General features: G+C 56.8%; 3 protein-coding genes across 4 annotated transcripts; 1 reads left to right on the forward strand and 2 right to left on the reverse strand.

Moving 5' to 3' along the window:
• Positions 1-224: 224 nt before the first annotated feature.
• Positions 225-14,306, reverse strand: RRP12 (ribosomal RNA processing 12 homolog). The gene is made up of 34 exons (XM_057380405.1): positions 14,123-14,306; positions 13,038-13,273; positions 12,856-12,939; positions 12,554-12,630; positions 12,263-12,368; positions 11,974-12,090; positions 11,725-11,863; positions 11,306-11,433; positions 10,917-11,015; positions 10,740-10,831; positions 10,551-10,662; positions 10,291-10,388; positions 10,032-10,146; positions 9,621-9,763; positions 9,313-9,434; positions 9,119-9,183; positions 8,847-9,009; positions 8,604-8,758; positions 8,157-8,224; positions 7,889-7,982; positions 7,532-7,690; positions 7,335-7,415; positions 7,149-7,254; positions 6,898-7,005; positions 6,639-6,796; positions 6,201-6,292; positions 5,950-6,108; positions 5,640-5,812; positions 5,382-5,498; positions 5,033-5,082; positions 4,698-4,773; positions 3,781-3,848; positions 3,321-3,403; positions 225-3,136 (listed from the first exon to the last, which is right to left on the reverse strand). Exons 1-34 carry the CDS (start codon positions 14,259-14,261, stop codon positions 3,034-3,036), a joined length of 3,885 nt encoding a protein of 1,294 aa, XP_057236388.1. The 5' UTR covers positions 14,262-14,306; the 3' UTR covers positions 225-3,033.
• A 401-nt stretch (positions 14,307-14,707) lies between these two features.
• Positions 14,708-17,287, forward strand: PGAM1 (phosphoglycerate mutase 1). The gene is made up of 4 exons (XM_057380496.1): positions 14,708-14,916; positions 15,275-15,549; positions 16,017-16,197; positions 16,294-17,287. Exons 1-4 carry the CDS (start codon positions 14,775-14,777, stop codon positions 16,461-16,463), a joined length of 768 nt encoding a protein of 255 aa, XP_057236479.1. The 5' UTR covers positions 14,708-14,774; the 3' UTR covers positions 16,464-17,287.
• On the reverse strand, positions 17,174-20,051 carry EXOSC1 (exosome component 1). Of its 2 annotated transcripts, none has more exons than XM_057380517.1 (8): positions 19,975-20,051; positions 19,632-19,747; positions 19,413-19,487; positions 18,744-18,832; positions 18,488-18,518; positions 18,311-18,361; positions 18,148-18,232; positions 17,174-18,045 (listed from the first exon to the last, which is right to left on the reverse strand). In XM_057380517.1, exons 1-8 carry the CDS (start codon positions 20,003-20,005, stop codon positions 17,939-17,941), a joined length of 585 nt encoding a protein of 194 aa, XP_057236500.1. In that variant the 5' UTR covers positions 20,006-20,051; the 3' UTR covers positions 17,174-17,938. The 2 variants fall into 2 exon arrangements, with proteins under 2 accessions (XP_057236500.1, XP_057236491.1); XM_057380508.1 differs by having other exon boundaries at positions 18,488-18,521; positions 19,975-20,050.
• Positions 20,052-20,106: the final 55 nt, after the last annotated feature.

Here is a 20,106-nt window from a genome sequence, read left to right on the forward strand (position 1 = left end):
AGCGCATCGACACCCCGAGCCTCGGCCCTCTGCAGCACAGCGGGTGCCGCAACAATTGCCTTGCGAGGAAACTCACATTATGCCTCATGCACCCCGAGCCGGCAGAGCCCGCGCCAAATACTCCAAGAAGCACAAGTTGCACCATAAATCGCAACTCCCATCTTGGCTTGAGTATTTCTAATCATTGTTCTCCATCAATGACAAATTAGAGAAACACGCACAGTGGAAGAACAGTTTTATTCCCTTTTTTTTCTCCTTTTGTGGGTGGAAGCACCTGTCTTGCCCGCAGCCAGGATCCATGTGGCCCTGCATACTTGCTGCAGCTGCAGTGCTCAGGTAGCAACTACAGAAAGGCAGACAACTTAGAAGCAATGAAACTCTAGATTGGAGTGCTGAGAGGACTAGGAATTAATCTGATCTTCTTTTAATTGACTAAATTTCAACTGGAGTGATCCCCTGGCATTTTAAACCACCACACTTAATTATCTTCCTGCCAATCATTTCAGCTTAAACACCAAAGTTCCTCTTATACTGATGTGCCCCTGAGGATTTTTCCATTTCTGCACCATTACATGTGAGGAATCCCAGCTCTGAACAAGGGAACCCCAAAAGGTGCTGCAGTGTGCGTGGAGGATGGGGTGGTCCAGCTGGATGTTGGGTGCGCACAGCTGCATGGGGCAYATCTGTCCCTATCAAGGGCACACCACAGTGGACACTACCCAAGGAGGTAGCTTTGGGGATAAGGTTACCATGATGTTTTCTTTCTCTTACTGATTTTAAGCTTTAAGACTCAGGGTGGGCATCTGCAACTCTCCCAGCTAGTCCAGGGGCCACCCAGCCAGCACTGGGGGCAACCTGTTAGTCCTGCCAGCCTCTCCTCAAGCTGGTATCTGCAAGGGTTAAGAGCCCTTTGTGACAACGTCCTGTGTGAGTGTAGCTCAACACTGGTACTGTGGGAAGAAGACGTATGATTTAAGAGCCAGAAGAAATAGCCTTCAAACCACCTCCCAGCTTGAGCAGCAAAAAACAAGCATCTCTCCAGGTTCCCAGCTTGTGCTTTTCCATGGATAACTGCAAAATATTTGTGGCAGGTAGCTGGAGGGGGCAGGATCCACACTACCCCTCACCCTGCCCCATAACAGAGAGCTGTGGTCAGGCTCCTGAGGGTCCCCAAGATGCAGCTCTGCTCYCTGCCAGGGCTGGCTGCTGGTRGGGAGCAGTCTTGACTTGCAGCCAGCCTTCCCAGGCAGGATGACATCTCCTCTCCGAGGGTTTCCATTGCATTACATGATTAATTAGCTGATTAACAAGATGTTGTTGCAGTAGAATCTCTTCTCTGGACACTGGCTCAGGCAAACACCATCCTCTGTGCTAATAAAACTCTTCTGTTCCATGCAGGCATGCACTAATTTAAGCAACAACATGCAAATGAAGAATAATAGAGTGAGTAAGCTGGAGCTCCTAAATCAATTAGCTACAGCCTTCTCTAGGCCCTGTCTCTAAGGAGAGAAGGGAAAGCAAAAAGACAGATAGCTCTGCTGTGCCTAGAGCCACAGGTTACAGGTGTTGGGGTCTCAGAAAGTGACTGCTGCCTGTCTACCCCTGTCCTGCTCTCATGGGAGGGCATCAGGCCAGGCTGCAGGCAGCTGAGGAGGATGGTGTAGCTCCTGGTCACAAGGTGCTGCTGGAGAAGCTGAGCTCCCTTCTGGCAGGATAAGGTCCTCAACTTAGTCCTGGGGCTCAACGGTCCCTGGGTGAGAGCCCTGGGTGGAAAAGCATGAAGGCAACAGCTCCTCCTCCATTCCAGGCTTTTAAATGGATCTTGGAAAAGAAGCCCAAGCACATAAGAAAGCCACAAAACTGGATTTGCAGCCTCCAGAAAGAAGCCTGCAGTAAGAGGCTGAACAAGCACAATCCCTTTAGCTTATTAGAGAACTGAAAAGYGTTGCAATTCCAGCATGTAAGCTGCCACAAAAGGAAATTACAAAGGGCTGAAGGCTTTTTAATATGGAAGAGGAAGGGAAAGCCAGCTACATTCACCAGCACATGTTCTTWGCAATGTGAGCAATATATCCACTACCCTCAGCTCTACTCTCTTCAGCATGCTTTGGCCAAACACACCATCTTTTGGGCTCAGCGTAGAAGTGGCTGGGCAAAACCAGATGCTCAAGCCAACGTGAGAGTGCTGGATAGCTAAAAAGGTCCAGGATTACTTGTGCTGCTCAGGTCTTGCTAGCTGGCAGGAAGTGGTCAGAGCAAAGGGCTTCTCAGCTCTCAAATGGCAAGGCACAAATGTTTGCTATACCTGTTTTCCAGCTAATTTGAAGAAATTTGCAGCAACCTGTTCCTGCTCTGTCATCAGGCATGGCTGATACGGGAAAAGTGTCCAAACAGATATGGGAAAAGTGTTCAGTGGCCAAATAGCAGACACTTTCCACATGGCACAAATTCTCTGGCCACGGTTTTGGGCAAAAGAGCCTGCCAAGAGGGAGTTTGTTAAAGCTGGTTGTAAGGACTTCACTCTCTCTGGCTTTGTTCTGTGGCACYTCAGACCCATTGCACATGTGCTCCCACTGCTCTGTGCCACAGCACTGCTCCTGGCAAGCCCGATGTGGAAGAGAGGGCTCTAGCTCCAGGTCCAGGCTGAAGCTGGCATGAGCCCTGTGGGATGGCAGCCCAGCGGGACACAGCCCTGAAGCGGCAGAAGGACCTACTGCACATGGACAGAAAGCAGAACAGTTATGCACAGCTCTGAAGGGAAAGAGAGGAGGAATCTGGGCTGCATAAGAACAGAGTATTTATCAATATAGAGAATTCTTTACATATTACTTGTTCTCACACACACACCTATGCCTGTACCAGGCAACCCAGCATCTTTCTCCAGGCACAGGAGGGCCATCAGTCCATAATACATCCGAGTGGCTTCCCAGGGAGTCTCAAACAAACGGAGGTCACCTTCAAGAGAAGTCCCAGCTGTTCCACTCACAGCATGCTGTGTCCTTGGGTAGGGGCAGGTCAAGCACCTGAGTGTCCTCAGGAGCGCTGGGACTTGAGATGGTTCCTGCGGCCGGCCTTGGCCCCGCGCTGGGCTCCCTTCATCAGGCCCTTGAACTGGCCCTGCATTTTCGCCCGTTTCCTGGAGGGAGCAAGGAGTGGGAGGATGGGTTAGTGCAGGGCACCCCTAGCGCACAGAGATGCTGCTCCAGACTCCATGAGGAGTGGCACAGCAGATGACAGGGAGCTCCCAAACCCACCAAAAAACCCTAACAAAGCAAGATCAAACCCATTCCCACCCCTGTGCCCTTCCTGGTTAGCCTCACCTTCTGTTGAGTTTTGCTCTGTTCAGGGGGATGTAGGCATAAGGGTCGAGTTGGCCCTTCTTCTTCACGTCACCTTTACCTTTCTGTGAGAGACAGTGACATGGGAGAAGATGCAGCACCAGGGAAGATGCRTGTATCCCATTCCAGTGCAACCCTGCCTCCTGCCTATCCCAAAGACTGTGCTGCAGTGGGATGCCAGCTAAACACACTGCCACGGGAGCAGATTTCCCACCCAGATGATGTTACAGACACCTGCTYTGAGCAGTGAGCAGGAACTGTCTATGGCAAGGGCACGACAGGAACTTTGAAATGGGCTGGCAGTGTTCAGAGATACTGAGTGTTTGGCAACTCCTTTTGGAGCAGAGATCCTCTCCAGCCTTGGACCAGATTCTCAACACAAATAGCGCTTCCTGCCCCCGCATCCCCCCACCCAAACCCTGCAACCCCATGGGTTCCTTACCTTGGATCTGTACTCTGCACCGAAGGCTGGCTTTTTGTTCAGCTGCCGATGGATCCCAGAGCCACCAGCTGGAAAAGAAATGTGTGTTGGAAGGGGTTTTAGGGCTCCCCCTKCCCAGTTCTAGGCTGTGGAATCTGTTCCTGTTTTTGCCTCCAGCTCCTGGGTGTCAGGACAACAGAGGGGTGGCCATTTCCCATAAGCAAAATCTCTGAAGAGAAGTGCAGAGAACTGTCTGAAATTAACAAAGGCAAATGCACAGTCCTGCACCTGGGAAGAAACAACCCCAGGCACCAGTTCAGACTGGTGGCCAACCTGCTGGAAATAAACTCTGTGGAGAAGGACCTGGGGGTCCTGGTGGTCAACAAGCTGTTCATGAGCCAGCAGTGTCCTTGTGGCCAAGGAGGCAATGGTGTCCTGGAGTGTATTAGGAAGAGCAGTGCCAGCAGGTCAAGGGAAGGGATCTTGCCCCTCTAACTGAGCCCTAGTGAAGAACTGTTGTGTTTGAGCTCCTCAGTACAAGAGACAGGAGCTCATGGAGCTGGTCCAGGGGCCGGAGTATCTCTGTTATCAGGAAAAGCTGAGAGAGCTGGGCCTGTTCAGCCTGGAAAAGAGACACCTAAATGGGGTCATTTATGTCTGTAAGTATCTGAAGGGAGGGTGTCAAGAGGATGGAGCCAGGCTCTGGTTGGTGCTGTCAGGCAATAGGAAAAGAGGCAAAGGCAGAAACTGATGCACGGGAAGTTCCACCTGCACGTAAGAACTTTCCTGTGTGGGTGACTGTGCATTGTAACAGACTGCCTAGAGAGGCATTCTGGAGTCTCCCACAACAGAGATATTCAAAAACCATCTGCATGCAATCATGTACATGGTTCCAGCCCTCCAGGGAGCCCCACACTGGGCACAGGCAGAGGACTTACCTCTGTACTCAGAATAGGTTCCGGCTTCGGCTTCCTCGTCTGGCTCCTCTCTGAACCGACGCTTCTGACTTTTCTTCTGCAGGAAAAGGCTTGTCCTTACAGTTCTGTCCTCCCATCGAACCCCAACCTCCTGCTTCCTTCCATGGGCACCCAGAGACCTTCCAGACAGCACATCCCTATCCCAGACAACTTCCTGCAGCCCTCCAAGCAGCTGACACTTGCCCGGTGTCCCTACTGGCCTCTTGGGGAGAGCTGCAGCTGCCATGGCACAGAGAGTGGTTTGGCAAGGACAAGTTCCCCCAGCATCTCCTCAGGACCACGAGCCCCATACTCACACTGCGGAGACCCACATCTTGCAGCACATCTGCCATCTCCTCRTCTGCTCCTGTGGTACAGAACAAGGTGCAGGATGAGGGCATGAGAGAGCCYGGGTATTGTGCCAGCCCCTAGAGGGGCCTGCAGTAGCAGGGTGTCCCTGCTGAACCAGCACCCCCTTGATGATGTAGGTGACTGCTTCCCCTGAGCAGCAGCCCAGAAGAGAACCACTGATTATGGCACAAGGCCATACCAATTCCTGCCACTTCCACTCACAACCCCCCAAAATTCTACGTACAGGTGGCAGGATGAAAACCATTGAGAGACCCAAAGCAAGTCTAGAGCGGCCCCTGTCATTCCAGGCAGTACCTTTGGCTTCATCATCGTCCACCTCCTCTTCCTCTTCATGRATGATCAGGCGCCCGTCCTCAGACATCTGGAAATCATGGCTCACTCCTCTGGACCGCTTGGGGCCTGGCTTGGTGGCTGCTCACCAAGAGAGATGGGTCAGGGCTGGGAGAAGGAGCCACTTCTGGGGGTAGCTGTACCCCCCAGGGCCCCTGTGCATTACAGCAGCCCCTGCCCCATCCGTCCTACCCCAGCACCATCTGAAGCTCCACTCCTTACCCAGCACCCGTTGGGACACGTTGGGGTCAAGGAAGTTGAGGGGCTCATCATCTTCCCCTTCCTTCAGCCATGCCTGGCCTTTCTGCCGTGCTTGCTTCCTCCACTCCTTGCTCCGTTGCCTTTCCTCCTCTTCCTCCTCCTCATCCTCGGAGTCAGCCAGGATCTCCTCCATACTGATCAAGAGGTGGAAAGGATGATGGCAATGGAACAATGCATAGCAGCCCTGGAGATGTCGCCAGCATCTCTAGAGGCAYCAGCTGAGCAGATCCCTGTGGGGGCTGCTCCTTCTTCACCCCAAGCCCATCTTCACCTGTCTCCTCTGGGTTGTGGWGGTGGTGCTTCCTCTTCATCCACATCCGCAGCTGCCCGCTTCAGGGCACGCTGCTTGCGGCTCCGGGATTCCGCCTTGCGGATGTTCACCAGCACTTTATGGTACTCGGCTGGCAGCAGCCCCTTCACCAGYTCAAAGCTGAGGAAGCACACAGAGAGCAGTCAGCACCCACCTTCTCTCACAATGCTTCCCAGGGAGCTCCCTCACCACCCCAAGAGACTGCAGCTTACCCAAACTTGCGGATGAACTTGATGAAGAGGTTTCGCAGCTTCATACGGAAATGGCGTCTCATGTCATCTGAAAGGTTCCCCACAGCCTCCAGCTGTCAGGACAGAGACCCTCAAGACCAAASCACCCCTAGCCTGGGGACCCAGCCTCCCAACCTTTATCTGCATGGCTATCTTGTTCACTCTGCTGCCATCTCTCCATGCCTGCCCCAGGCAGGGCCGTGGGGAGGTCTCCCTGCTTGGCCRTGCTGGTTCATGGGGCTTTTCTGGCATATCTGTGCCAGGATTTARGAGAGGGGTCTCCCTGCTGCCATCTCAGCCACTGAGATCAAGSTTGTTTCCTTGGCTCCCAGGCACAGTGCAGCTGGAGATGTCCCTGGCTGCCCAAGGCAGCCACAGTTCTGCCCCACCAACCTCCTCAAGGCACCCYGTGCATCTCACCATCGTCTGGACATGCTTGGCCAGGAGTTTGGTGTCCACCAGCAGCAGTGTGACCTTCAGGAATCCCAGGGCTGCCTTGACCACATCCCGTGTGCGGGAGGCCAGCAACAGGCAGATGTTTTGCAGGAGCTGCTCCACCACACTGAATTCCAGGTGATCTGCAACCACAGTGGGACTTAGCCACAGACAGCTTCCTCCCAGCACCCACCTTCACYGCAGGGCTCTGCCTCGACCCACCAGCCCTTCTGCTCCTGCTCACCTTTGAACTCAAAGAACAGGCGGGTCAGTGCCAGCACGGTGCAGCTGATCATGGTGACTGAGCCAGTGAGCCCCACGTAGATCAGGAGCAGGAAYCGCTGCAGGGCCTCTGCAAGAGGGGGATGACCCAGGCCCTGACTCACTCTGTATCCAGCAGCATCTCTGGACCATTTCAGCCAGGTGCTGGGCAGGGGTCTGATCTCCCTGGGGCCAGACTGACTGTGGGGCTGCGCRAGTGGAACAGAAGCTCACCTTCAGGAGTGGGTCCAAAGCGGATGAAGGCATTCCCCATCTCCACGAGCAGCATGAAGGCGTTCTTGCGGGCCCCCACTGACACCTCCTTGGTGCATAGGATGACCTGAGGCAACACAGGCATGTCACCACTGCTGTCACCACCACAGCCAGAATCAGCCAGTTCCTCCCAGGGACTATGCTCACCTCTGGGACGAGGGCAGTGACAAAAGGCTCGTGCTCTGCAGATAGCTGCTTCACAATGTGGAACAGGCATTTCAGCCGGGGCTGGGGAAAGAAACAGACCAGCACTGGTATACCCAGGRACACACACCTGGTTACCCCTGCTGCCCATCCCCTCCCTCCCAGCAGTGGCTGATCACCACCACAGCCCATGCTCTCACCCTCTTAGCTGGGGATGCTGCACTCTTGAGTGAGTCCAGCAGTGCTGCTTGCAGGTCCTGGAGGTGGGAGCGGACGAAGGCCTGGCAGGGAGCATGGGGAGCAGCACACACCTCCTCCAGCACACGATACGCCTTCTTCTGCATACTGCGCTCTTTGCTCTGCAGGGACAGCAAACATGCTCCTGCTGTCAAGGCAGTCCCTCACATGGTGTCTGAAGGGACACCACCACCTCACATTCCCCAGCAGACACCTATCCCCTATGGCAGTTGCTCAGTCGCCAGAGTGTGGGTTAAAGCTGGCAGCAAGCCAAAGGGGCCCCACTTCAGCCCCTGCACCTGTCAGGGCTGGGGACCAACCTGGAGGGAAGGCTGGATGGTAYGGTACAGGGAGCCCAGGGACTGCTCATCAGCATAGGGTGCCATTGCCACTACCAGGTCCAGGATGGAGAGTCTGCAGCAGAGAAGGACATGTTACCTGGTTAACTGTGGCATTACCACCCCTCTCTGACCGAGCTGAGACACATCAAGTGCTCAGTGGTGGCACAGCCCAAACAGGACAGTGCCCTAGTGCTGCTCACCAGGAGCATGCCAGTTTTACTCATTAGCACCAGCCCCCAGGTGTTACCTGGCGAACTCAGAACTCTCAGGACTGGTCAGCTTCTCACTGGCTTTCTCCAGGAATCCGCACACCATCTGCAAGGCAGGCASAGAGAGCAGGATTAGAACTGACTGAAGGGAGTGCTTTTAAAGGAGTTTACAATCCACCTGGCAAACAGCTTGCCACGGGACTTTGTGGAGACCAGAAGCACCAGTGAGTCCAAAAACACCTGGACAAATTCACAAAGAGCTCATGCATGATGGGCCACATGTGACTGCAAGATTGGAAAATTCCAGACCATGGGCTGGAAAGGTCTCCTTGCCCATGATGGCAGGAAGGGCTGCTTTCTGGTCTGAGCCTTTCTTCCTGTCCACTACAATCAGGCATGCACCAAAGCCCCATCAGACTGGGTCTGGCTGAGAGATGCTGGCCTGAGCCAGGACAGCTTGCCCCARTGCCCCACAGGCCTCTCACCTGAGAATCAGTGACAGTCAGGTAAGCACGGACAGTGTCCAGTACAGAGCGGCGCTGAGCACTTGTGCCCCCATCCTCCTCAGGTTGGCTATACACGTTGAACAGGATGGGCAGGAAATTTTTGGCAAAGCGACCCACTTCTGCCCGCTCCTCATCTAGGGAGAGGATGACAGAGGGCTAGAGATCAGTATTTCCACTCCCACAGGTGACAAGGACCCACCAAGAGTCTGTTTCYCCCCCAACCTGTCTCGCAGCCTTTGTGGATGAGGGTGCGCAAGGCCTGGCACACGGTGGGGCGGAGGTCTGGGCGCTCACTGATGGCCATGCCCAGGGTGCGAGCCAACCACTTGAAGGCCCCCAGCACGTCTGTGGGATGGGTGCAGAAGCCAGGCAGCAGAGTCCAGACCTGGAAGGCAAAGMAAAAGGTGGGAAGCCACAGTCTTTGCCCAAGTCGCTGCTCCCCAGCCTGGTACGACGGATACACCATGGCAGGGCTCCCAGGCACTGCCTGTTACCTGCCACTGCAGCGTATCGTAGATCTTGGCCTCCACACTCTTTCCAGCCTGGGTAAACTCCWGGGCTGCAGAAGAGAAAGAAAAGATGAGCAGAGCAGCAGGTGCTCCAAGGTCTGCTCCATCCCAGGGCAAAGAAGGGAGATCCCACAGAACATCCTGGACTGCTGAGACCCCCAATATGCTGCTCTCCTCACCTCTGCTTTTCAGGGCAGCAGCCAAAGGCAAGAAGTAACTGGTGAAGAAGCCAAGYCGTGCACCCTGCACATTGTCCCGCAGCACTGGCAGGAGCCAGCTGCGGGGGAAATCCAGCGTCTCCCTGGGGAGGAAAGGCACAGGTCAGGAGAGTGTGGGGCACTGCCAGCATCAGCCCCCGGGCACAGGAGACTTTCACCCAGCCCCAAAGCTGGGCAYAGGTAGCCTTAGCAGCCACACCTGCAACACTACATGGGGACTGRACAGGAATATAACAGCTGCAAAGCTGCTACTCCATGACTGTACTCACTCCTTGCCATCAATCTCCAGGGGCACAGCTTCCAGCAGCACCTCAGGACCCATGGTGCTCACAGCAGCCCCCACTGCCTGGTCCACTTCAGCAGTRTAGGGAAAGTGTGGGGAAAGACGCAGGTCACACAAGGACTGGAGACACTGCAGGGACAGAGCAGGACAGTCAAAAAGAGTCATGTGGGCAGGTGTAGCATGTATCACTCACTCTGCCTGCCCAGGGATGCCAGCTGCCCTGTGTGTCCCTGTGCCGAGCCCCAGAGCTGTGCATGCTCTGGCCACACACAGACAACAGAGCTGGGCAAACAGCATGGCCCTGCACCACAGCTGGAAGGGGAAACATAGCCCAGACAGCAGCACAGCCATGCCCCTGACTCTATGGATGACCCTGTGCCCTTCCAGCCTTGCTCACCTTCCTCATGATGSGATGGCACTGCTTCCCACATGTCTCAAAGAAGACCTCTAGCACTCGCAGCACCTCATCCCATGCTGCRTGGAAACGGTATGTCAGCCCTTCCTCCACTGATCTACGGAGGAGAAAGGAGACAGTCACAGCAGCAGTATTCAGGGTGCCCACCAGGCCTGCCAGACCCCATGGAGAAGTGGGCAGAGGCTGGTCAAAGCTCAGCCAGACCCATGAGGACAGCCCCTCACACATCACTGCTCCTCACCTGAACATCTTGCACAGGTAGGCAGCAGGGGCTGGGGCAGATGCAGAGACAGTGCCCATGTCCTCCATGTGGGGAGCAATGCATTCGCTCAGGAGGGTCTGCAAGGGCAAACAGGGAAAATGGGATAGCTGTTGGACCATGGAACCCTCAGCCTTGCAGGCAGAGGGGCACACCACTCCCTGGCAAGCCCCAAACCCCATGGCAGAGCTCCCCACAAGGCCCAGGGCATCCAAGCAGGGAGAGGTGTCCGGGTGCAGTACCTCCAGGGTCTGTGCTGCTGCTGACACCACCTGGGAGTGTGGGGAGAGGAAGCAGTTCATGGCAGCAGAGAAAAACCGGGGCAGGTGAGCCCAGCACAGGTCCTTCTGCAGCCTAGAAAGGAGAGAAAGGCCAAGTGAGAGACCAAGCAGCTGCCTSTGTCCTTGCCCAGCCGTGGCCCCTGTCTGCACCTGCCCAGGTTGACGTGTGCCCGCTCCATGGTGGACAGCCAGGTCAGCAGTGGCTGCAGGTCACTCGTACTGGGGACGTAGTCRTAGAGAGCCTGTGCAAGCAGAAGGTGGGGTAGGTGGGTGGGTGCTGTGGCACTGCCACCTCTGTCCCTCCCCATGCTGGTACCCCACACTCACCGTGATGATCTGGGCATTGAGCTCAGCTGGCAGGCAGGCCACGCTGGCCTGGGCACTGAAGAGGCTGTGGAAAGCTTGCATAGCACACGCTGTCACCAGCTGCAAAGAACACTGTGTCAGGAAAGCGGGCTCTACTTTGAAGCCACTGTCCCATCTACTACACCAAAGAAGGTTTTGACTTGAAAATCCCAGCACTGCTGCAACTGTGCCCCATCTGCACAGCCTCCCTCTTCCACAACAGTCAGACCAGCAAGGTGTCCTGGGCTGTTTCCATTTGCATCCTGCATTTCCAGGCTCCCAGTTGGCAGCTGAGAGAATTTGATCCCTTCCATAGTTTAGCCCATGAGGAMAGGGTCTGCTCTCACTGTCTCTGGAGTGGGAACACTTACCACGTGGCTGAGGGTCATGACTCGGAGCAAGGTCTCACAGCAGGTCTTCACTGCAGATGCAGGGAAGCAGGGCAGCACGTCCCGCAGCAAGGCAAGGACATGCAGGGTGGTGGTGGCCTCCTTGGCACCTACRGGAGCAGAGAAACCTCTGAGCCTGAGGCTTCCTGCAGCAAAGCCCCTGTGACAGTGGTGGGGCTGAGCCACAGAACCAGGGCGAACAGTCCTCTGACTTTTGGGAAGAGGAGAGCAACAGAATGCCTAAGGAAGCTTCAAAATACCATAGGTGCCCCAAAGATATTTCATACTTCCCAGCAAACAAATGTGCTGCAACGTCCCCTCTTTCCTCCATGTCCTTATTCTCCCACAGTGGCAGCGACCCCCGCATTCAGCTACAGACCCTATCCTCCAGTGCCCCATACCTCCAGCTTTTTCAATCTCCTGCACACAGAACTTGGCGGTGGAGGGTGCTGCAGGGTGATGCTCAGGGGCTGCATCACCAAACATGAACTCGCTGCCCCTCAGGACAGTGCAAACGCCGTACTGCGCTGCTTTCCGCACCTGGGGGAAGAAGAATCCAGCTGAGTAGAAACTATAGACCTAGGGGTACAGCTAGCTCCAGAAACAAACTCCAAAAGCAGCATCTCCTGCYAGAAGYAYTGGGCTCTCACCTTGGGCTTGGTATGAACACAAAAGCTCAGCAAGCCATGATAGACCTGCAGGGTGATGGGGTAGCTCCAGGCTGCCAAGTCTTGCTTCCGCAGCAGTGTGGCCAGGCAAGAGAGAACCTATGACAAGCGAGGAGCAAGGGCATTAGCATCACCCCATAAAGACATCTCCTTTTCACTGCAAGATCCTCCATCTGAGCACCCAGCATCACCTTACAGCAAAAGCCTTGACCCCAGCACTCAGCAGATCCCAGGCAGAGCTGACATGGCTGGCTGCCTCTTGGCTACTCACCCACCGCAGGGCAGAGGTGGAGCTGCTGCAGGCTTGTGACGACACAATATTCATGAAGGCTTTTGAGGCATCTGAGAACTTTTTAATAAGAACAGGACTTGGGACCCTGCCAGAAGAAGGGGACATGTCAGTGGGGTGAGAGGCAGAGAGCTGGTGGCAGTTATACAAGGGACTGCATCACYACCTCACCCCAGCTGGGTCCTTTGCACAGCCTGGGGAGGGAGGACAGCACCAATTCCTTTTTCATTATGTGGTCCAGCAGCTCTCCCAGCTCCTCTGCCAGCTACTTACCGCTTTAGGACAAGGTTAAGCAGGTAGGCGACAGCAGACAGCGACTCAGGGGACTCCACTGCCTCCAGTGTGGTCATCTGAGAACAGAAGATGAGTAAGTGATAAGAAGCAGGGGCTCACACCTTTCCCCAACCCTTGAGGAGGGGGAAAAAAAAACAGCAGCAGCCCAACAGCATCTCTGCTGAAGTAAAACTCTTGGGGCCTTGGCTGCAAGCACAGCACCTTTCTCTATCCCTGCTGAGCACCCACCCATGCTGCCAGCAGCAGCTCCCCTTGTACTTCTTCCATACAGCACTACTCACCAGTGCAGCAAAGTACTCCGTCTCACTCTCCTTGCCCCCCTGGGAGCGGATCACCTCTGTCACAGCTGCCAGCACGGCACAGATCTGTGAGCAGCCAGCAAAGCAGGTCAGCACCTCAGCCTCACAACTTGGGAGGCCATCCCCAGCAGACACCCCCTTCTCCAGCCCTGCTCCTACCATACCTCTTTGTGAGCAGCAGAGTTGGATTCCCAGAAGCGCTGCACCTTGCTGAAGGTGATGTTGGTGCAGTCGCTCAGCCCGCTCAGGAAGGTGCCAGAGGACTTCTCTGTGGCAGCCTCTTCAGCATTGTCTTCCTCCATACGGGACTGAGCATTGTCACTTGCCCGCTCCAGACGCAGGGACCCTGACTGCAGCTCATTGTGCAGCTTCACTGCATCCACTGTCAGATTACTTTTCTCTGTGGGGTGAGGAATGTGTCAGAACTGCGAAGTCACATTGCTCCACCATTCAGCCCGAATGCTCCCCTCCCCTCCCTGCCAGAGTGCCTTGTCTGGAAYTCTTCTCCAGCATGTGGGATACAGGTGCTGCTTCTTTTCAATGGGAGAAAGCACAGGAAGAACTGCRAAGAGTTTCTCATTCTCATGAAGAGAAACTGAGCATAGTCCAGCCATCTCCTCTGATGGAAGAGAGTATCACGTCCACACTAACGTGTCTCAGTGTGCTAAGGCCTTAGCACTGCCCTATTTATCTTCTTCCACCTGAAACCCTGGCAACCAGACAGCCAGGAAACATGTTGCATGTTCCTCTAAGTCCTGGACGCTAGCACACAGCCAGCATCTACAGGAGAAAGATCACCTTGGCCAGAAGCAGCCAGGGCTCTCGCAGTGCTTGGCACACTTTGTTTTGCCTTCCCCATCATGAGGCCGGATGAATGGGARTATGCCACGGCCCGCATCGCAGCGGATAACACAGCAGCACTTACAGGCGAGGCCATCGGTTTTAGGGAGCCCCGCAGGGCGACAGGCACTGCAGCCTGCGGTGCCCCCTTCCACTTCTGAGGCCTGGTGTCACTATGAGGATAACTCTTTAAGCCGCGGCCTCGGTTGTCCTCCCTGGTTTGCTGCCTCTACCTCCTGCGGAACTGTCAGCGGCTCCGCTCTCCCTCCGGCCCCCGCCCCAGCTCTCGGAGGGCCCCAAGGTTCGCCCCGCAGCCCCCCGTGACCCTGCACCCTCCCGGGAAGAGCCAGGCACAGGTAAGGACCTGCCCGTCCTGGRGCCCTACCGCCCCGTCCGCCCCTGCCCTCACCCGCGGGCCGGCTGCAGAAGCGACTGCGGGCAGCCAGGCGATGCTGGCGGGTCTCGGGGTTGGAGTCGCTGCTGTGGCCCTTCCGCCAGCGCTTCAGTTTAGCCGCGACTCCCGAGCGGAGCCTCCCGCTCCGCGCCATGTTGGACCCGGCTCCACGTGCAGCCGCGCCGAGTACCCTCCTTCCGCTTCCGGCGCCAGCCGCCATCTTGAGTGAGGGCAGCCCTCTGGGAAAGCCGCATCCCGGCCGGGCGGGCGAGAAGGGGTGTCGGGGAAGTTCAGGGGGGTCGTGCCCAGTGGGGGCTGAGATGGGAGACACGAACGGCCCAGGGGAGCAGCGAGCAAGTATCCGCCAGACATCCCCATGCCGAAGCCGCGGCCCTGTGGAACCATTCAAACTAAGCCCGGAGCCACGGGCTCGGAGTCACGCGTTACGCATTACGGCGTTGTGTGACGTCACGGTGACGCCACGCCCTGAAGGTCGCACCGCCCTTCGCGGCCGCGCCATGTGCTACGTGCGCCTCCGCCTGGCGCTCGTTCGGCGCATGCGCGTCCCCCCAGCGGCGGCGCGCGGGGCGGGGCGGGGCTGAGCGGGGGCGTTAGTTGCGCGCGGCAGCGGCGTGAGGAGCAGCGCGCGCCGGTCCCTCAGCCTGCCATGGCCGCTGCGTACCGGCTCGTCCTCGTCCGCCACGGCGAGAGCGCCTGGAACCTCGAGAACCGCTTCAGCGGATGGTACGATGCCGACCTTAGCCCTGCCGGGCAGCAAGAAGCGCGGCGCGGCGGCGAGGCCCTCCGAGGTACCGGTGAACGAGAGAGGGGATTTCGGCCAAGAGGGGGGTCGCGGGGGACAAGGGGGAAGGGATGCGGCCTAGTGCGTCCACGCCGACTCTAGCGGGTGCTTGCTTTGGGGCTTTCCGGTGACGGGGGAGGCCTCCAGTGCCAGGTCGGGGGTTTAGTACTGCCGGGAGGGTCATAGGTACCGCAGTATGTCGGTTCTCCGGTACCGGTTGCATCCTGGCCGCTGGCGGTTTCCCTAAGGGCGAGGACGCGACCGGTACGGTGAGGCCGTCGCCTTTGCCCTTTCACCGGTTGCATAAGGCCYGGCACTCACCTTCCTGGTCTTCCCCCGCCTCCCCCTTTCATCGTCTGTTCTAGATGCCGGCTATGAGTTCGACATCTGCTTCACCTCGGTACAAAAACGGGCCATCCGTACTCTCTGGACCGTTCTGGATGCCATTGATCAGATGTGGTTACCCGTTATCCGGACCTGGCGCCTAAATGAGAGGCACTATGGGGCTCTCACGGGTTTGAACAAGGCTGAAACAGCAGCGAAGCATGGCGAGGCACAGGTGAAGATCTGGAGGCGCTCCTATGACATCCCTCCACCTCCTATGCAGTCTGACCACCCCTTCTACAGCACCATCGCAAAGGTAAGACCCATTGCTCTTTGGCTGCCTTGCAGGGAGTCTCTTAAAAGTCACCTGCAGTGTGTCCTGGCTTCCTCTGTAAGGTCTCCTGTGTATCTGCTGTGTTAGCTGAGGCTGTTCTGTACAGTGTGATTGGTTTTGGGCAGAATTTGCTCCCTTCCTGTGGGGTTGAACCCCTGGGTATTGCACAGACAGATCCAAAGCAAAGGGGACAATACCTCTGTTAATCATTAGCRTTGTGACCCATTCATAAATAAATTATCTGGTTCCTTTGCCTGGAACGGGCAATGTATGACTTCCCAGGAGGGCTTGCAGCATTGACTGCGGCTTATTGCAATCTCAAACCTCAAAGACACTTCCTTGATTCCAAGCCTGGCTTTACTTACATGCAGTGGATCCTCAGGTCCCCAGTCCCTCCCACACTGGGTGGGGGACACTGGGCTGCTGTGTAAGCATGACCATTCTCCCAGGATCGCCGCTATGCTGACCTGACAGAGGATCAGCTGCCAACATGTGAGAGCTTGAAGGACACCATTGCCCGGGCTCTACCTTTCTGGAATGAGGAAATCGTCCCACAGATCAAAGAGGGCAAACGAGTCCTTATTGCTGCCCACGGCAATAGCCTGCGTGGAATTGTCAAGCACCTAGAAGGTAGGTAACCCCTGCAGGGGCATCTCAGGGATCTCCCTGCATCCCCAGCTGGCACTGTGGGAAGATCCAGGAGTGACGGTACTGCTGTGTTCACAGGCATGTCAGAAGAGGCCATCATGGAGCTGAACCTGCCCACCGGCATCCCCATTGTCTACGAGTTGGACAAGAACCTGAAACCCGTMAAGCCCATGCAGTTCCTGGGGGATGAGGAGACGGTGCGCAAGGCCATGGAGGCCGTTGCTGCTCAGGGCAAGGTCAAGAAGTGAGGGCAGGCAGCAGGCCAGCACATAGTAGAGCCCCCTGCCATCCCCCACCCCTCTGTTCACATCCCCACAGGTGTAGGAACTTGAAGCTGTGGAGCTGGAGCCGCTCCCCACGGTTAGACCCATTCCCTCCGACTAGGCTTCCCTCTGCAGACAGCCTGGGGGCCCTGGGGTGAGGGCTGTGCCTGGAGGTGTGGTGTGAAAGGGAGCACTGGCTCTGCCAGGCAGCAACTACACACCTCTCCAGGCCGATATCYCAACCCTCGGACCCCGTCTGCAGCGGGACACGCCAAGCAATCCCTTGCCATGCCAGGCTCCTCTGCTTTGCATCCCCAGCAGTTCTCATCACCCAGTTACTGTAGTTTTGTCACTTTATTTAGTCCTCCTGGGAGCAGTGAGGTGAGTGCAGTGCAGGCAGTGACCAAGGTGGGTACCCCATTGCCTCGTGGGTGCGTGACACAGTGTCTGGGATGCCACTGGAAGGGTTGTGTTTTGGTGCATGTGGTACACCACCCCAGGGTGGTACTCACAACTCTGGGCCCAGCTCTGCCAACCCCTGCTTTAAGTATATTGCCTTCAGACAAAGGCAAGGGAGGGAGCCTGTTGCCTGGAGGTTCGTGTCTGCCACATACTTCCCCCAGCTGATGTCCATCCTCATCCTGCTGGTGAAGCAGGTGCTGTTGTGTCCCATCCCTCACGTGTGTGTACGTGGCCTGTCACTGTGCCCTCCCTGCCTGCTGGCGTCGTGAGCCTGGGTTTGCACAGGGTCAGTGTAACTGTCCAACCATAGCAGCTGTCTTGTTCCAGTTCAATAAAGGAGTAATGCGCAATAAGAAGGTGTCCGTGTGTCTCTGGGCTGTGTGGATAAGGCAGTAGTTGCGGYTGGGCACAGACATGAGGGTGCAGAAGTTGGGCCGGGCTCAAGGAGCAAAGCACAGCTCCGCAATCCCTGCCCTACAGGGCGACACCCTGCCGTGCTGTGTGTGCCACACCCTCCTCCATAGGGCAGGACACGTGTGGCCCAAGGAGATGAGATATGGTGTCCTCAGGCTGTTCCCAGCTGCAGCCCACACTTGTTATCAGTGTGCTGAGACAGGCTCTGCTCCAGGCTTGACTGGGACGTGGGAAAACCAACCCTGGCGAGTGCCTAGAGCAGCACAGCCACAGCCTGGGGCTCTGTGCCCTTAGCCTCACTGCAACAAAGCCACTGAATCGCTCCCCTTCCACAGTTGGGAACATGTGCTTCCTCCTGGTGCTGGGGAAACTGTTCCCTCACCAGCTCTGCTGCAGGAGCCAGACCAGAATGCCACAAGCAGCCCTGGCTCGCCTGTAGGCTGTAATGAACAAAGCATGGGGCTCTCAAAAAATATTTATTATCCACAAGTAGCAAAACTGTCCTGCCAGTGGGGGCCTGGCTGGACTTGGGAGGCTCTGGCTCCACAGGGCTCAGTCCTGCAGCWCCCTGTCCCCCTCAGCTGTTACGTCTGCAGGAACTGGGGCTGTACCCGGGCCACCTTACGGAACTCCTTGGTGTGTGTCCGTGGGCACTGCATCTCGCACCAGCTGATGGGCACCATCTGCACCCCTGAGGACACAACATCAGCTGCATCAGCTGCCCCTCAGGGAGGGATGAGGCAGAACTGTTTCAGCCTAGGCCCTCCTGTCTCTGTCACTGTCCTGTCCTTACCTGCCTCGCTGCGTGCCACCACCACGCCCAGCTCATTCTCTGCTGTGCTCAGCAGGTAGTTGGACTGTGCATCCCCCAGGGAGATCTGGTCAGACAAGAGTTAAGGAAGAGGTTCCCACAAGAGTGCTCAACCCAACCCACTGTCCCTGAGGGGGAAGGATACAACTTTGGCCAAGACGATGTCACTGGGGCGGAAGCTCTTGTACACTTCTACCTGCACAAGAGAGAGCAGGCGACACCACACAGTGCCAGGGTGCTGTTAGTGGCAGGGGACAGGGCTCCCAAGAGCAGAAACCAGGGGCAGTGGGTGTAGAACAGTCACTGGCAGTGCCTCACTGACCTTATCCTTCTCCGTGGCTCGAATATCTTCTCTACTGAAAAAGGACATGGAGGGATCTGAGTGCCAATGAGTAAAGACGACTCAACAGCCTGGGGCAGAGGCTGCCCTGGCCTTCCTGGGTGYTCGCCAGGACCTGCTGGACACCAGCCCAGTGCTCAGGGCAGAGCTTCAGCAGGGCAGCTCAGGGCAGCCAGCTGCACTGCCCACAACAACCCCCTCCCCCCTGAAGGGTGGGGAATCCTAACCTTCTCCCTACCGAATGGTCCCTCGGAAGGTGGATTTCAGCGGTGTGGAGCCAACATACAGGATGTGCACCTTGGCAAAGCGAGAGTTAATGCTGCAGACCTGCACACAGGAAAAGGGGAATCAGTGCTCCAGGCAGGGAAAGGGCAGGGAGCAGGCAGGACTGCTCTGCATGAGGAGCTCAGGTCTCACTTGGTCTCTTCATCCCTGTGGCCAAGCAGTGGGGAGACACCTGGCAGCAAACCAGGCAAGGAAGATGATACTTGTGCAATTCGAGGCACTAGAATAAGGCTGAGAACTGCAGTGATCCCAATCCCTCTCCCTCCATCAGGAATGTAAGGAAACTAATCCCTGGTCTGTGCCACCCTTTCTCCAAGCTACTTGAGGCACTGACCTGCTCCCTGTCCCAGAAAGAGTTCTGGAAGGAGAGCAAATAGAAACCTCCCCTCAAGCCCACCTCAGTCGCAGGGCAGGTGTCCCTCATGCCAATACCCACTTCCTTTGTGAGCGAGGGACCCAAGGGAGCCCCTGGGCTGCCCCTGCCCTGATGGGACTTGTACAGAGAGGACTAACAAGCCCAGGGACTCCTCACCCCACCGTATCTGTATGCAGGAACAAAGCTCAGCATGAGACAGAGAGTCAAGCGTGTGCAGTTTGTCAATGCAGTGCTCCAGGACCCCACCTTGCATGTCACCACGGCCCCCACATTGGGGAGGAGCTGGGACTCACTGTCTCTCACCACCGACACCACGGGCAGCTGCAGGGCAAGACACGAGGGTTACCAGCTGAACGCCGTCGAACCCCAGATCCCMGTCGGAGCCCAATCCTCAGACAAGCTGTGCAGCCTGCGGGCACGGCAGCCAGCCCCAGGGAGGAGCAGCTGCGCCGCGGCCCCGCTCACCTCGCTGTCCTCATTCTTCCTCTCCAGGCAGCCRGCCAGCGAGGAGAAGATGAAGCCATGACGGATATAGGTCCCGCTGCCAGCCGTGGCCTCCTCCGTGCTGCACAGCCGCTCACCTGCGACACAGAGGCTCAGGGGCTGCCGGGGCATCCCGCTCCGGGGACCTGGGCCCCGCACCGCTCCAGGCACAGCGCTCATTCCCAACCGGCCCAGTGCGGGCATCGCCGGGGCAAGCCCTTCTGCACTGCCTTGTCCCGTACTCCTCTCTCGAGCCACGGCATTCCTTTCTGGGCAGTAGCAGCCGCAGCCCCAGAAGCCTCGGACCGCCCCAGACTGTACTCACCAGGAATGCAATAGCGTGCGGGAGGCGCCATGCTCGCTGCCGGCAAGGCATCCCCAGGAAGCCTCCATCCTATTGGTCCTCGACGGCAATGCCGCGATATAAGCGGCTCAGCTATTGGTTCTTTCCTACCCG

Source organism: Malurus melanocephalus, unplaced genomic scaffold (assembly GCF_030028575.1).
Source record: "Malurus melanocephalus ecotype Western Australia unplaced genomic scaffold, MMel_1.1 scaffold_12, whole genome shotgun sequence".
Taxonomy (NCBI): Eukaryota; Metazoa; Chordata; class Aves; order Passeriformes; family Maluridae; genus Malurus; species Malurus melanocephalus.